Source organism: Beta vulgaris, chromosome 7 (assembly GCF_026745355.1).
Source record: "Beta vulgaris subsp. vulgaris cultivar EL10 chromosome 7, EL10.2, whole genome shotgun sequence".
NCBI classification, from domain to species: domain Eukaryota; kingdom Viridiplantae; phylum Streptophyta; class Magnoliopsida; order Caryophyllales; family Amaranthaceae; genus Beta; species Beta vulgaris.
The window spans coordinates 14,989,417-15,007,317 of record NC_079208.1 but is presented as its reverse complement, the minus strand read 5'-3'; the positions used below and the strand labels follow the sequence as shown (position 1 = coordinate 15,007,317).

General features: G+C 33.7%; 1 protein-coding gene and 1 long non-coding RNA gene across 3 annotated transcripts; one reads left to right on the top strand and one right to left on the bottom strand.

The window, feature by feature from the left end:
• Positions 1-4,777: 4,777 nt before the first annotated feature.
• On the bottom strand, positions 4,778-7,615 carry LOC125499646 (uncharacterized). The gene is made up of 2 exons (XR_007276630.1): positions 6,152-7,615; positions 4,778-5,285 (listed from the first exon to the last, which is right to left on the bottom strand). It is a non-coding gene; the product is annotated as an uncharacterized LOC125499646 (long non-coding RNA).
• Positions 7,616-9,318: 1,703 nt separating this feature from the next.
• Positions 9,319-17,490, top strand: LOC104898801 (uncharacterized). 2 transcript variants are annotated; one of them, XM_048648701.2, is made up of 4 exons: positions 9,319-9,459; positions 10,727-10,820; positions 11,821-11,900; positions 17,121-17,490. In XM_048648701.2, exons 2-4 carry the CDS (start codon positions 10,770-10,772, stop codon positions 17,395-17,397), a joined length of 408 nt encoding a protein of 135 aa, XP_048504658.1. In that variant the 5' UTR covers positions 9,319-9,459; positions 10,727-10,769; the 3' UTR covers positions 17,398-17,490. The 2 variants fall into 2 exon arrangements, with proteins under 2 accessions (XP_048504658.1, XP_048504659.1); XM_048648702.2 differs by lacking the exon at positions 9,319-9,459 and adding an exon at positions 9,469-9,605.
• The last annotated feature ends 411 nt before the right edge of the window (positions 17,491-17,901 follow it).

Sequence of the window (17,901 nt, the reverse complement as noted above, 5' to 3'; positions counted from 1 at the left end):
GTTTTTTTCTCAATGTGCTTAATTTGCGCGTCTGTGTAAAATTGGATTATTCGTCATGAGTATTGGAGACATGCTGTGACATAGATAGTTGTTGGTTCTTTTGATGTATGTTATAGATTACCGAAAACTCTTTTGAGCCAAAATGCTTTACATGCTACACTTGTTGCTCATACGTACTATGCTTGCACTAATAATAGAGATATCGTTGGTTGTTTCTTTGATGAGCATGATAGCCCCTTGATGATTACGCCCCAATGAATAATTACGCCCCAATCACTATTCGTATACTCATAAGCTTGTGATTCCCCTTAGTATAAAAGATTCCATACCTTTTAGTTCCTTGACGTACCTGATAATCCTTTTTTTAATGTTGCTAAGTGAACTTTACTCGGCTCACTCATAAACCTTGATAGAATACTGATAACAAGTACTATTTCTAGCCTTGTATGTGTAGTTAATGGCTTGCACTCACTTATGTTGAACTTGATTCAGTAGGTAGTGTGTATATTTTTCTTGTGAGAGAAATATTTTGCATGGGCTTTGTCTAACTTGCATGCCAAGGAAGTATTTCATGGCTCCAGGTTGGTCATCTCATATTCTCACATCAGTTTTCCTTCTCAAAGTCTTCGATCTATTTGTGATTAGTGCCTGTGTAGATTAGGTTATCCAGATATAGGCATAATATGAGAAAATCATGTGACCCCTCATCCTTAACATGTGATGATGGCTCACTTAGGATCTTGTGAATCCATTATGGAGAAGGTAACCATCCATTTTGATATTCCGTGCATGAGGATTCTTTTATCCTGTAAAAGGCCTCTCGATGGCGATACACCTTAGTTTCTTAGCCTTCGATGAATAAACTTGTTGTTGCTCGACACATACTTCTTTTTTGAGGTCCCCGTTCAAAAAGGTTGACTTGAGTTGACATCATATTAAAACACTTGTAATTTTAATTGAGCTCCAAGTGCAAGGACTTACATGATTGTTGCCATGCGAACGATCAGAGCATAAATCTCGTTGAAGTCAATTCCTTGTTGTTGAGAGTAGCCGTCTGCAATGAGATGTGCTCTTTTATTTTGGATTGAGCTATCTTCATTATACTTTTTATATCCCCGGTTTAGGTTGATAATATCCTTTGCTTCAAGCTTGTCAACTAGCTCCCATGTGTTCCTTGTCTTGATCATCTTGAACTTTTTAGTCATAGCTTCGATCCATTTTCTTCTCTTGTGCTTCTTCGAAGCTTTGTGTCCACTAGTAAAGAGAGCCATGATATGTTGATTGCATTGGAAATCTTCTAGGTATCCTAGTGGTCATTGATCTAGTTGTGATCGTCGAGTTGTTGGAGCTGGACTATGAGAACTTTACTTTAACGTTAGACTCTCCGCTTTCGAGGATGTTGTTGGAGATATTGATGAAGATACACTTGATGATGATTGTGTTGTTGGCTGAATTGAGCCTCCATCCTCATTTGGGATTGATGGTAGAAAAGCTTGTCCATGTGATTTCTTCTATGCCCACATCCATTGTGCTCCTTGATCAAACGTGACATCTCTTGCAAGGATTATTTTTTGCTATCAAGTGGATAAAGATGATACCATTTAGACTCATCACTATGTCCAATAAAGATTCAATGTTCACCTTTTCTGTCAAGCTTTTCCAAATTTTCGTTCAGGATGTGGGCATAGGTGATGCTCTCGTATATTTTGAGGTACTCCGTTCTTAGCTTTCTTTTATGCCAAGTTTCAAAGGGTGTCATACCCTTTACCACTTTCGCGGGAGATATGTTAAAGATATAAATACACGTATGGGTAGCTTCAACGCACAATTGAAATTTTTTTGGCTTGCATCATACCTAGGTATTTCATTCTGCAACACCATTATATTGAGGTGTGCGTCTTACTATCACTCTCTTTCAATCTTGTGCTCCTTAAGAAAATTGTTGAAATTTTCCCCCATGATATATTCTCTGAATTTTTAAGGAATGCCCACTTTATTTTTCTGCGAAGCGTTTAAATAACATGAAATGGGAACATGATTCTCATTTTTTCTCCAAGATATAAGTCGTCATCATGCAAGAAGAATCATCAACAAATAGTAAGAAATATCTTTTTCTGCCAAGAGAAGAATTATTGGTAGGACATCATATATTTATATGAACAAGCACTAATGAAGCTATGGCCTTCCAAGATGACATAGGGAATGGTAACCTACGCATCTTTCCATAAATACAACCCTAACAAACTTTTATTTCATTATTCATAAAAGGAGGTTGAACCACCATTTTTTTTTTGGTTTAATAGTTTAGGTTATGAAAATTGCAATGCCCAAATCTTAGATTGCATAATGTGGATTCATCGAAGTGGGAACAACATTATGCTTTAATGACATTTTCAAATGAAATATTTATTAGGAGCCATTTTCAATATTAGTAATTAATTTTCTTTTATTCTTGTTAAATATGAGTTATATATTTATTAGAATAAAATTTCACCATAGAGCCTTTTTGGATCAAGTGGACCACACTTTATAAATTTTGTGCTAGCTCGTGACCATAGAAAACCTTGTGAATAAATTTAGACGAGCCTTTCTTCTAACAATAATTGTCCATGACAAATAATCTTTTGGTTGCTTCCATCATCAAGAGTAATTTAAATTTTTTGAAATTCATCAAGTTTGTAATACCACTGGATATATCATTAATTTTGATTCTTGGTGTGCATATAAATAGGTATAAAAAAACTGAATTGTAGGCTCTTTATTGTTTGTAAAATAGGCCTATTTCTTTTGTCGAAATCAACAATTTTTGTCGAAGTCGTTGTGTCTTTTACATCTTTTGCACTTATATTGACAATCTTGTATATCATGACCGTTTTTTTACATAAACTAATTTAGGGGCCATATTGATTATTTTCTCGAGTTGTTTGATATTGATATTTTCCTCTCCTCCGACTACGGGAATATGATGTTCCTCCTTTTTAGGAATTTTTACCAAAGCCATTTTTAATTCTTTTTATTTTCTTCATAACTAGATAATTTGAATATAAATTGAAAAACTTATTCTAGTGACTGCTTTGAAAATATATACATTCTATCTTTGTGTGCTAGAAGAGAACCCATTAATTCACTTAAACTCAATTTATATAAGTGTTTATTAGATTCTTCTATATCGGCCACTATATGAACATAGCTTTTAGGACGACTCCTTAATACTCTTTGGATTACTTTGACATCTTCAGTTTTATCTCCATTAGTTCAAATTTGATTTGTAATATTTGTTATCCAACTAATTTTTTCTCAAATTTTTATTAATATATTATCAAAATATGTCCATGAAAAATAAGAGTTTAAAGAGAAATTCTCTTTTCGTAGCCCCTATATTATGTCTCTAAAATACTCCAATCTAAGCCTCTTTGACCGTCGTAGCAACCATAATAGTAGGGAGAATCATTTCATCCACTCCCCAATATATTAAGGATAGGGTATAATTATCGCTTTATTTGATTTTGTTTATATTGTTTTCTTTTTGCTTCATTTCAAGTAGTCTCTTGAGTCAGATCATTTTCTTATTCATAACCATCTGTAATAATTTCTATAAATCATGTAATACATAAATTTTATTTGCATATGCCATTGTTGTTTCTCCCTCAAATGTATGTACCCAATTAACTTGGGGATAGTTAAGTGTTTGAGGTTTATAAATTACGGACGACAATTTTAAGAAATGTGTACATATTGGTTATGAGTTTGTGAATGGAAGTTGGTTGTATTTGTGGAGTAATTTAGATAATGGGGGCATTGGGTAATATTGCCTTTGATACCACTACTGAAATTTGGTAGATGTAATGTGGTTTTGATTAGGAAGGCTAACTAGATGTGTTATATAAGAGGAGAGAAAAATATGCGAAACTTTTTGGTTGTGTTGGTCAAGAATAGTTTATTTATTAATATCCCAAAGTGAAGTATATACATATTTATAGTTGATTATTGCCGAGGATTATTAGCGAACTTACATGCTCCACAAAGCTGATATTTGTTGTAGATTTCTTATGCTAGATATTTCTATTTTCGTTGTTCTTATATTTCTCTAGGATATAATCAAACTTAACCCCTCAAAAAAAAAAAAAGGATATAATCAAACTTAATCTTTTTTCTGGATGTTACACGATTTTCTAGATTACTATTTTTGTAAACATACTTCCTCGACTTACTCCTTGCTCGACCAACCTTACATACTATACCTTGAATAGTGAAACAGAGAAGAAAATAAAAAAAATTTCTAATGGAAACAAAACTTTTCTAATGTTCTTAAATTTTATTTATGATCTAGTTTCATTTTAGAATATTATGAAATTATGCATAATATATATTTGGATACATTGATGTCTATGTTTACCTCTTTGACATATATATATATATATATATATATATATATATATATATATATATATATATATTCATGGTCAATTCCTGTTAATGAGTAATAGGTATAAAGTTTTATTTCCAACACAATTCTTGTACATATAAATTTCTTATTATATGTAGTTCAATATTAGATTAGGTATTGAAAGTTATGCACTACAAGTTTCAAAAGTTTTAGTGGGCCAATAACTGTCCTCAATAATCAATACAAGTTCTTTCGGTACTTTATGTCCTCACTCATGTGCACCTCGAGAAACTTCCCAACATGTCACCCATCCCTAAACTAGTTCCAGCCAAGAACACTTAACTTTGAAGTAAATTAGGAAATGAGATCCCTCAAATAAAGATAAATGCATCTTGTTAGAATGAGTAGCATGCAAAACTTCTTTAAAGCAATCATGACGGGTATTACATACAACCCTACTTGATGACAACAATGCTCCAACGACTACAACAACCACATATTTGGCCACAACGACCTTAGGTCGCCCAAGCCTGGATACTAATCACATATTCGACCACAAGTAGTGATATAACTCAATAATCTTCCCCACTACGTACTAACCCTGCATAATTATCTACATGATTATCACACGATCGCAAGATTGCTTGGATACCATCTGTAACACTTGATCCATAAGAAGTCGAGTCTATCATCACCAATGCGCATCCAAGGTCAATAAATGTCCTTAATAACCAATACAAATTCTTTCGCCACATTTTCTCCTTACTCACGCACACACCAAGAATCTTCTCGCAAGGTCACCCAGCCCTGGACTACTCCAGCCAAGCACACTTCACTTTGGAGTAGCTTAGGAAATAATCTTCGTAAAACGAAGATGTATCTTCTTAGAATGAGTATCCTGCTAAATCCCTTTAAATTAATTATGAGGAGTATTACACATTCTATCCCTAAACAATTGATGGATGTCTTTCCTCTAATGGAGACATCTTTGCAATAACAACATGAAGACTAGGCTTTAGGTACATCAACAACAATGTCGTAAGTGCATTGCAAAACTTTGTAGTATCAAGGCCAATTAGAAATTCATAACGCATCTAAGCTTCACGAGCTTGACCATAATTAGAAGCAATAAAACATGTACCTGAAACCCTTCGTATAACTAACCAATTCATTGCATAATATCTTTGAATCACTTTAGCAAATCATTAACATAGTTTCCTAAGGTCTTAAACTGAACAAATTATTATTTATGAATCATAGACCAAACCTAAGAGAGTGACGATGACTAAGATCATCACACAGTGGCGGAGCCAGGATTTCAAAATCGCGGGGTCACAAAAAAAAACTTAACAACAAACTGAGATAATCGAAGATCGGGTTGTTTTTTCATTGCCTTTGATTTTTTTTATCTAGGTGTATCACTCATCATTTTCTTAATCATTATTTAATACAAATTAAAACATATGAACTAAATATTAAACCATATGAAAATCATTCAATAAATTACCATCATGAAGAAACTAAATTATCATAGAAAATTATAAATCAATTGACACTACCTAATTTATACAAATTCACATTTCACAAAATTCACACATTCACAAAAAAACATAACAACAAACTTCATAAATTCGAAAATTCACACATGTATGTAGATATTATTATAATTAATATCAACCAAATAAGATTTTAAATATGCAATTTAGGAATTAGAAAATAATAATGTAAAAGAATTAAAATTTAAACTCTTTCCAATTTCAATACCTGATGGCTCATGGCTGCCGCGGAGCCGCGGAGGTCGGAGGAGCGGTGCTGGCGTGCAGCGCAGTGGTCCGTGGTCGGCTGGTCGCGTGGTCGGCTGGTCGCGTGGTCGGCATGTGTCCCGATGGCCGAGTCCGACGGACTCCAACATCTGAACGTGATTACGTGAAGCCGTGAAGGATACTGGGCAATTAAAAAAAATTTGTAGCATGATACTGATGTGTATTGGGAAAGGAAGGAGGGAGAAAGTGATATGTTTTTAAAAAATAAAATATTTTTAATTTTTGATTTAAAAAAATAATAATGGGAATGGGGACTGGAGTATACACTCTCTCACACCCCACATAAGTTGAACATGTATAGCAAAAATTATAGATGAACGGATGAAAATGGAAATGGTGGCACTGACTAATAAGGGGAGCACCTTTAGTGACTTCTTAGTGTCCCCTTATTAAGGGCCCTAAATCTTCAACAGATTTATTTTAAAATAAATTCTTTAAAAGAAATTTGTGATCGTTTTTTCTTCTAAGTAAACTTTTCTATCTTTAACCTTTTTCTCTTAATTCATTTGGTTCCCAACTATTACGCTCCTAATTCTCATAGCTATGACTCTTAAAAGTTCTTCAATTAATGTGAATAATTTTTTTTTCTTATATAGTATTCTTCTTAATTTAACCAACTATTCCAACAATTTTATCTTACTCTATTCCCTTTCTCTCATCATTTTTATCTTTCCCTCTTTGGATTGTATTTTTATGGTTGAAATAAAAAATAATGAAATATTAATGAATTGTATGAAATATGTCCCCCTTGTTTAAGGGCTTAATTTTAGTTCGCTCCGAGCCTTGAAAGTGTCCGAGACGACACTAGCCAAGAGTATTACAAATTTAAGAAATAAGCAGTAATGTTACCCCATACATGGATGACAATTGGTCAAATTCGAAAAAAGGCCATGAAAGAAACTTATGTTGTTCTTGGCACAAAGATTATTGCCAAAATATGTCCTCACTCATCATAGATATCTCCATTTAGAGATATAGGACTAATGAATTTATAGGTCCTTTAGATCGATGGAGATAATATACACACATTACACATAGCCTCCTAGTCGATAAGTATGGCTTTGTCATCTCCCCTGCTCAATTAACAAAGGACTATGTAAAGAAGGAATAAAACACGAGAAACAACTTCACCGTGAGAGCTATCAATGCCAAAGTCGTGAAAGACAAACACCACCAGCAAAAATGTTCTGATGAGAATTGAGATATCCGATATGAAGGAAAAGAGGAAAAGTAGTATCAAAAAAATTCTTGAGCACCATCTCACGGGAATTTCAAAGAAATAGGGTCAGTAAAAATTAATACTCTATTTTGGAGTGCACATGATGTCATGTTTTAGTATGTGTTTGCGAGAATAAACAAGTGAGACACTTTATATACTTATAAAATAAGAATCCATAAACCAACCTGCTTTGCGACTCTAATAAACCCTAATCAGCATCATCAAAATTTTCCTAATTATAACTTTAAAAGCTTCGTTCCTTGAGTAAATGCAAAACAAACATTCGGAAAATCTTATTGCAAAGGATAAGTCAAAGGCTCAAACATCGTAGGACTTACACTAACAATATCAAGATAAGTGGACTAGTATATAATAGCAAAAGAAAATCTTCAAGGTGTATACGAGATCCTGTGTTTTGCTTATATTTTATGTGTAGTTTAGGTGTATACGAGACCATGTGTTTTGCTTAAATCATATGTGTAGTTTTATAGTATCAAGAATATAGCTTAGGGGGAATGGAGTACCTCTCTAGATGCCTGGATAGTCTAAAGCACATTCTAGATTTTAATTTCCATCCCAGGTGTGAGAGAGTGTATATCACCCACTTGATGTTTGCAGATGATCTTCTCATGTTTTCCAGGGCTAATCATAGCTCCTTTTAGCTTTTGTTTGAAGCTTTTAGTAAGTTATCTGGTGCCTCAGGTTTGGAAGCTAACTTAGAGAAGAGCAATCTATCCTAAAATGACATGCTTCAATTAGGTTGAGCCATTATTTATGGTTTTCATCTCTATTGGTTCCATATTTTTATTATTCCTAAAAGTTATCAAGGAAGTCAAGGGTATTTGCAGAAGCTTTTTATGGAGTGGGCATAGTGATGAGAAGAAAACCCCAGTTGCTTGGGATACTTTATGTTTGAAAAAAAGCTTGTAGTGGCTGGAATTCGAAAGATTTGGTTATTTGGAATAAAGCTGTTGTGTCCAAGCAATTTCGGGCCATATGTTAGAAGTAAGATAGGCTTTGGATGAAATGGATCCATGCTTACTATATTAAGAAGAATAATCGTATTTCTTAATCTTAATGCTCAGCATCTGCTTGATGCAAGTCAAGTTTCCATCAAGAAGCTCTATATAGCCATGAAGGAAACGCAGACTACAATGCTTCAAAGGAGCATCATTCGTAATAATCGAGCCATCCTTGAAGCTTTATTTATTACTTGGTTAATGCTTCACAATAGACTTGCTACAAAGAGTAGATTGCATGATTGGGGAATCTTGAGTGACATATCCTGTGTTTTTTTGCTCTAAAGCTAGTGAAACTGTTTCACATTTCTTCTTTGAGTGTTCTAATTGTCAAAGAATCTGGACCTTGTGTCTCCAGCAGCTTGGGATGTCAATCACCATAGAAGCATGGATGAAGAAATCAAGGTTATTGCTGCTAAAAGTCATAACAAATCTCCTTAAAATAGGTTGCTTGTAATGATTTTTGCTGAGGCAGTTTATCATATTTGGTACCAGAGGAACTATGTTTTTTTTGGGGCGATTCAGTTTGATGTTATCCAAAGTTGTAAGAAAATTATTTTTAAAGTTGCTTGTAGGTGTAGTGAGGAGCTTCGACATCTCCTTCTCATTTGATCTTATGGTTATAAGTTGCTAGTTGTAGCAGCTCGTTGCAGGTCTATATGGTTGTGGGTTAGCTCCAAACCTTCCTAGAAGGTGGGGAGTCTAATTTACTAAGTTTAGATCTCTAGTGTTTGTTTAATTTATGTGTATACGATATCTAAGTTTAAATTGCCTAAAAAAAGAATATAGCTTAGGACTTTCCTCTTCGACAGGTTTCCTCTCAACAGGCCCCCCTCCAAAAAAAAAGACGTAACTCTAGTAGTGCATGCACTCGTCGACGGCCTGAGCATCTCGTGCTCTTCGAAGGTCGTCACCGACCAGATCTGAATGGATGACTCCCTCCTTCCTCTTTGTTGACGGTGCAACAAGGTAGTTCTTTGTAGTTTTCTTCTTAAGTAGAGCAAACAAGAAGTAAGATTCTAACCACAAATTATATTTAGCATCATTGGGCTCAACAATTCAGCTAAATATCTCTAAATTTTTAGTAGTCATTTTCCAAGATTACTGGGTTTATGCTTTACATCCTACTTCACAATTTCTCTGTTATTGTAGTCCAAGTAAGTCTCTTTAAGTGGTTTAATTATGAGTGAGATGTTTTTTAAATATATTTGGTAATTCTGCTAATATTGTTGGAGAATATAATATAATTGTTAATATTGTTCTTTGTGGTTGGCTACGGATTTTGGATCTCAAGCTTATGTTTCTAAGGGGGTGGTTGATTATTTTGGGAAGAGTAGAATGGGTAGGTTTGTGTTTGGTGAAAGTAAAATTGAACTAAGAGGCTGAAGAGCTGTTAGGTATAGTCATTTTCACATCCCGCTCTCTAGAACTAGATCTTACAATCATACTAGAGTTAATAGGATAAAAGGTTCTAATGTGATAGACCAAATGATGATAATACATTAGAACTTGGAACAATGAAAGTTGAAAGTGGGGAGCCAAAAAGTTTAGGGTCCCCCTATTGATTATTCAAAACAAATGTGGGTATGGACAAGGAGGGAAAGTGTTTTCATAGTTAGGATGTACGTTCGATTTTGAAAATATGAGGTGGGTCCGAAAGCTAATAATGATTAGCTCTTATTTCAGCTCGACATGGATCTTAAAGATCTTTACCCTGAAAAAATCAAATGCGAAGGTGGCACACCAGTTCAACCTGCTGGTTTTCAGCATGTCAAATCACATGGGGTTCTCCTACCAAAAGGAATCACCCAATATGTTCTCTCAAAAGAATATTAAGCCAAGAGTTCCAAGTGACAAAATGTTACTAGAATTGCTCATTTTGTGAGATGCAACTCTCGTTTTTGTTTGTTAGTTTTCTAGATTGTGACAGAAACGCGCTTCTTCCACCACTTCCAACATGTATTTATACCCTTTTATTGCATATTGTCTTCCTCTAAAAAGCTACAATGTCTTCTCGATTATCTGATCACTACTACAGTCAATAGATTGTCAACAACATATCTGCAAAGTTATGACTCAATCATTGAACAATTGAAGGCCTCCATAACAAGCAGTTCCTTGGCAGTTTTACTCTAATTTTATATAGTTTGTAAGAGCTAGTAAACCACATGTTTGTATGATTTTTTTTATTATAGTTTAGTCCTAACTTGTATTGCATGTTTTAGTTAATGCAAATTTTCTTGATGTAAAAAAAAACACTAATTTGTACTATTTCCAGGCAAGAACACACGGCTCCTTTAGAGGATGAAAGTTTTCCTGTGATGATAACAAAAACATGTCTAGAAGAAGAATATCTAGATTTAGATACCAAGGTAACACTATAACATTTACTCTATATTTTATTATTTGATGTATATACCATAATGCCAACACTTTTGGCTATGTTTGGGAACATAAGATGAAATAAATCTAAATTAAAACAGATAAGTTAGCTGAAAGGAGCTGAACTGATAAGGTAGCTGAAAATTTCAGCACGTTAAATTGAGATGCTATATCTGATAGATAGCAACTGAATTTCAGTCAATTTTTGAGCTTAAATTTCATTTAAACTCTTACCCCAAACACGACTATTTATTTTAGGTGACTTAAACTTTTAGCACCTAATTATTCCAGGTGACTTAAATGTGTTGCTAAACAGAGCCTTTAAGTTGTGATTACATAAAGATTTTTGTACAAGAACTTTTATGTGGAAGTTTCTATAGCATGCATGCGTTGTAATTTAAGGCTTTCCGAAATTATGCTCTTATGGAAAAAAAAATCGTCTATCTTTTTTATATTGCATCGTTTTTCATATATGGAAGTTGTATATTAGTTGCATCATATTCATTTTTGGGAAACATTCTTTCTTACTTTTATATTTAGTAGTTGTAGTCTTGTAGCCCCTTTTTCCACTACTTCTTTTCTTGTTTTCTTAAGAATTGTGTCCGGCCAAAATCATGCACAGAAAAGAACAAAAAATTAAGTATGTCTTATTTTTTTCGATTTATAATCATATACCCTCTACAAAAATTAATTCATTATATAATTTCCATAACAGGATCTTTATTGACAATTTATTTATTCCATTAAGCATCCTTAGATACTAATAAGAGAAAATTATCACAATCTACTACTAAGACACTGCCTCACTCATAGTTAAAACAATTGTAAGATTCAACTAAGGTATAAGACAAACTTATTTACTAATGACGAATAATTACTACTCATTTTTGCATAATAACTTGAAATATGTAACTAAAACATTCAGGATTATAATGCGATGAAGGAAATATTTATTTCGTGATTGCTGAAAACTTTTATTCTATGTTACAGCTAAGAATTGCTTTTACATTAGTAGAAGATATGAAGCAAATATATAACCAAAATGAAGATTTTCCCAGATGCTACACAGGGTGAGTTACTTTTCCAATTCTATATCTACAGCTTCTCATCAATTATCAAAATTAGTTATATAATATGTTTATCACAATCTTTTTTTGCAGTTAAATTATCTTAACGAATTTCATTAGATCATATAATTAACCATAAGAATAATACAAAAGCAACATGAAAATCTATACAAATATACTAAAAGGTGTTCCTATCAAAAGAACGATGTCACAGACACTCTTCTCAAGTTAGGTTGTTGACTCTTAATTTTTGGATACGAGTTTCAAGACAATAATGAATGGCCAATTTGAGCTTCAAAAAGACTTTTGTTAAAAAAAAAAAGGACGCCACTAGACAACATTATGTACAAGCTGGTTAGAAGGACTATCAATAAGATAATGTTATTGAAGACAACTTTTGAGAAAATCTTAAATGGCGATTTTGACCTTTAAAATGACTTTTTTTTTTAAAAACACGGATGCCACCTGATGCCCTTTATGGGCACGAATTTGACAAACCGGTCAAAATAGGTATGACTGCAATAATTTTTTTGGGCACAAGTTTCAAAATTATCTTGAAGAAGTGATTATAACTATCTAAACAACTTTTTTTTTATAAAAAAAAAAGATCGTATTAATACTCAATTTTAACTAGCTTGTCAAAGATCGTGCCAATAAAGAATGATGTAGTTCGTTTTTCAAAAAAGGTTGTTTAGAATGTCAAAATCACTAGTTAAGAATGGTTGATTTCCAACCATGTCAGGCTTACATCCATATCAATTTATCTATTAAAATCTCATAGTGCAAGTGTATCGACTCTGGCACATTTCTGGTATATAGCATATATACTTATGTAAGGGAGTCTTAATACCAACTGAGCAAGGCATATGCCCAATGATAAAATAATACCAAGGAATCCATTACTATCGCCTCCATTAAGATGGATTCCGTGGAGGTGATAAGGGTGTACGGTTAGGCTTCCATCAATTGTCATTGAGCTACATGCCTAATTTTATCATCATAAATCTAGATTACTGTCCCCAACCACTCCATCCCTATCTACATACAACTTTTACTAAAATGACATTCAATGAACAGGTGGTTGTTGTTCTATGGATGCATTTGACAAAGTAAACAACTGTCATTATCACATAAGTTCAAGCTCATCACTCTAGCTCGAGTTTTCAACATACCCTGAATAACTAGCCATAAGATAAATTTTTGTTTGGGCATGCTATATTTGTTCCAAACACAAGTACTCCATTGCTGATAAGAGTACCTTCCATAAGCATCTTGGAATGCTTCTTGATTGTAAATGTTATGCAAACCCAACCACTGATCATTCTACAATTGAGTAGTTAATTCATTTATCGCTGCACAAATAAACTTCCTACGCAACTTACAAGATTAGGAGCTTCAGAGTTACTCCAATTAGTATCCTTTATGCAGATGCAACTCACTCATTTTACCGAGTGGTTATCCTTAGCTTCTTTTAACCAACACACCAAGCCAACTTGCTAATGGTTGTCACAGTTCCACTTAATGATATTTATAAAGGCAGCCTATGGCACCAAGCCTGCTATTATTTGAGGTTCTTGTCCAAAGAAAATATCTACAAATACTATTAGCCTCCTTTATGACACTATTAGGAAAATAAAATGTTGCCCCCAATACGCATGAATACTCTTGGTTACACTCTTAACAAGTTGGCTCCTAGTTAACAATTTTCATGTTATAAAGAAATCAAGAACAACATCAGTTACCTCCTTCCAGTGATATCCTAACAGTGCTTGTAAAATATACTATTAAAGCCATTTGTATTTAGAGCCTTATCATCAGGATTACTAAATATCAATCTCCTTTATAACATCCCTAGTGTATTAAGCTCGTAACAATTGAATATGTTCTGCAATCAATAGCTTTCCTTTGTTCATAAGAGTGGAAAGAATACTTGCTTTTGAGGCTAGTTTTTTATAGGAAAGGTGAGATATTATTGCATCAAAATAGAGAACAGCTGGAGTTCAAGCTTTGAAACCAAAGCCAGTTTACAGAAACAAATAGGCTAGAAATAGCCAAAGACACTTATCTCTCTTTGATATTTACAAACCAGCTATAATCACTATGACTTATACTTCTACGAATGATGCTATTTATGTACGCTATTATATACATGTTGTATTATACAATCTGTGACTTGATTTATACATCTCACTTGACAGTTCCAGAAAGCATTATTTATTACATGCCATATATGCTATACTATGCACATCAAGACTGTATAATGAACACTCCTTTTGAATTTACTTCTTTTCTTCCTATGTAAACTTCTCATCATCTCTAAAATGATCTTTGAATTCTTATCCATGCCCAGCTAGTTAGACACCCTCTCAATACATCTCTTGCTGGAATGATAGTTGAAAAATAAGTGTTGACGACTTTCCTTTTCCATACCACAAAGCAAACCCTTATCATCCTGGGAAATACCCATTTTCAGCAATCTTTCATTTGTATTTAATCTCTCTCAAACAGCCAACCAAAGTATGAATCTGTGTTTTGGTATTCCTAGTCTGCACCAAACAACCTTTGCCCAGTAAACTTCTCTGTTAACATGAACTAAGCTTCTATAGCTAACTTTGATTGAATATTGAGCCATATTTTCTAATTGATCCTTTGTCAAGTAACCTTTCATTCTCTCTTTCACCTTGCAAATAGCTCTCCATTACCAAGTGTCTCTTTCACCTTGCAAATAGCTCCCCAATACCAACTGTCTCTTTCACCTTACAAATAGCTCTCCAATACTAACTGTCTCCAAACATGCCTTCTCATGGCAGCCATGTTCCACATTTGAAGATTATTAGTACCAAGCCTTCCCTCTTTTTTAGACTTACAAATTTCCTTCCAAGCCAGCTTCCTAGGACAACCTGAATCAGCGATGCCACTCTATAAGGAGCTCCTGCATATATTATTAATCTTCTTGCAAACACCTTTGGGTAAAATCATAATTTGGGCCCAATATGTTTGCAAAGTCATTAACATTGAATTATCAAAGTGAGTCTCCCAGCAAATGACATATTTCTAAGGCTCCACATTTGATTCTAGCACACATTTTCTTCACAATTTTGTCACAATCAACAACACAAATTTTCTTAGAGCATATGGGAATGCGTAAGTATCTGAAAGGGAAATAACCTTGGATAAATCCTGTCATATCAAGGATTCTTTGCATTTCAGTAGGCTTCATACCTGAACAATACACAGAAGATTTGAAGGGCTAGCCTACAAACTTGTAATGTTTGAAAAAAGCTTAAAGCCTTGCATTAACAACTGAACAAATTTGTATTCTCCCTTGCAACATAATATTATGTCGACAGCAAAACATAAATGCGCCAGTCTGGTGTCTTTGCATTTAGGTTGAAACCTGAACCCTTCCTTTTCCCCAACCAACTTTAAAACCCTTGAAAGGTATTTAACACAAAGGGCAAACAACAGGGGAGACAGTGGATCTCCTTGTCTCAAGCCTCTCTTCTATTCAAAAAAGTCATGTAAAGAGCCATTTATAACAGGAGAGTATCTAGGAGATCTTACACAAGTCATGATGAGATTAGTGGAATGTCTTGGAAATTTAAGGCCTAAGAGCATCTCTTCCACAAAATTCCATTCAACAATATCATAAGCTTTTTTGTAAATCGAGCTTAATGATACATCCGACCAAAGAATTCTTCCTTTCATACCCCTTAACTAAATCATGGCACACATGATATTATAAGCTATAAACCTGTTATGACCAAAAGCTCCATGGTTCTGAGCTATAAGTTCTGCTAATACAACTCTAAATCTAGCACACAACACTTTAGAGATGCATTTGTAGACTACATTACAACATGATATAGGCCTAAATTATTTTACACTCTCATGACATTTACCTTTGGGAATGAGAGTAATACTAATAGTATTAATCTCTCTCAAAAGCTTCCCTGAATTGAGGAAGTTCATGATTGCAGTGCAAATGTCTTCCCCAATGATCTTCCAGGCACCCTTGTAAAAGAAGATACCAAACCCATCAGGGTCTGGGGCCTTCCCTCCATCAATATCTCATATGACAGCCATGATTTCCTCCCTTGTGAAAGCATCTGAAAGACCAGAACACATGTCATCATTTACAAGAGGCCCTTTACTGATCACAACCTCTCTTTTGTCTTTGTAGCATTGTCCATTTTTAATCACCTTCCCTACTTGACCAATAATCTTGAATAAACTGATCCCCCCCCCCCTCCAAAAATCTGAATGGAAGATCATACAGGTTGATCCAAATTGGCACCATTTTCATATTCTTGTTGTCAATCTCCATGTCAGGATCCCACATTTTAGTGATCAAAGGTTTTTGATAAAAAAAAATTAAAAGTCCTCTATTTTTATTTTCAAGTAAGATACCACAAATGAAAACCTAGCAATAAACAATCCCTTATTCATAAGAGCAATTTTATCAATACCCACTTTACCCCAAATTATCTTGAAGTATCCTTCCATTTCAGACAATGGTGGATTCGCACCCAAGACATACCGTACAACAGTAGAAGAGCAATATTTTATCTCTTCGTGAATATCTTCAGATTCAATAGTAGCAACAATGGAGTATTACCTGAATATCGCTTCAATTACTAGCCATTTTCTCCTCCAATGGTGCTGATGAAGGTTTTCCAACTTTTCATCATATTTAACTAATCTTAATGCACCTCCTTATTCATTGATTGTTGGATGTTATCCTCCAAAAATGTCGGAGGAATTACTGCAATCATTTCTGCAATTTCATTTTCCTTATAACATCCTTTTCCTAGATTGGATTAGGAACTTTAATCGCATGAACACCAGTGCATCTACTGATTTCGATTTCCTTATCGAAGATGATGGCGTTAGCAAAATCGCCTTAGCATTTGGTGAGAGGGGTAGAGAAAAAAATAACGATTTATTTTAACAGCTATTATATTGTGTTTTTGGATATTATTCTTATTTTTCTCTTACTAATATTATATTTATCATAATCAATTAAAACTTTATTAAATTTATCTAGCGATATATCATACCTATATGACATTATTTATACACTTCAAACTTCCATCTCCCATAAAGACTTAGATTTATAAATTTTCAAAACAAAATAACTAAAATCTTATAATTACCAGAATTACCTAATTTTGCTACGTATATTGGTGTTACCCATCTGCATATTTCTATCTTTTTTTCTAGGAATGATGAACAAAAAATAGCGGAGTTGTTTAACATCCTCGAAAAAATGAAAGTAGAATTTGAATCCCTGGAAAGACCAAATTTGGAATATCAATCATCAAAAGAATTAACATGGCATGGAAGCTCCTTAAAATTGAAGCCTAAAGAAGGCTCAGTGAAGACCGATTGGAATTTGTTAGACTTCGAAGAAGGAACACCTGAGTGCAGCTCATCAACAAAGCTTAGCAAAAGCCACAAGGATATTATCGATTGGGAGTTTGATGCCTTAGGAAATTGATAGTGATTTTGTAAGTAAGTAAACTGATTGCTTGACATTAATTGGTGAAGTAACATTGTTTACATTAAATTCGAAGTTATTTATTTTTCTTTAGTTATAGTTTTTCGTTGAACAAGCATAGAGACAATCTCCACATTATACTTCCCTAGTTTTTATTTACTTGCTAAAGAAAACTTACACATTTTTTATGAAAAATACAGAGAGAAAGAAGGGGACCACAAGAAGTATGGGTAAATGTTGTAAATCACCTTTCAAAACAAAAAAAAAATTGAAAAACAAGGTGACTATCACATATTTAATAAATGAAGATAGATTTATACTTTGATGTATGCGAAAGTATTACGTAGCAAATACTATAACATTATCATTTCAATAAAGTGTATCAATTATTTTGAAATAGAGGAAGTATATGGTTCTTGACTTCTTGTACTAATCATAAAAATCAGGCCCTTTAGTATGAAATTGTCAATAGTAAATTAAAATCATATTATCCCTAAAAAAATC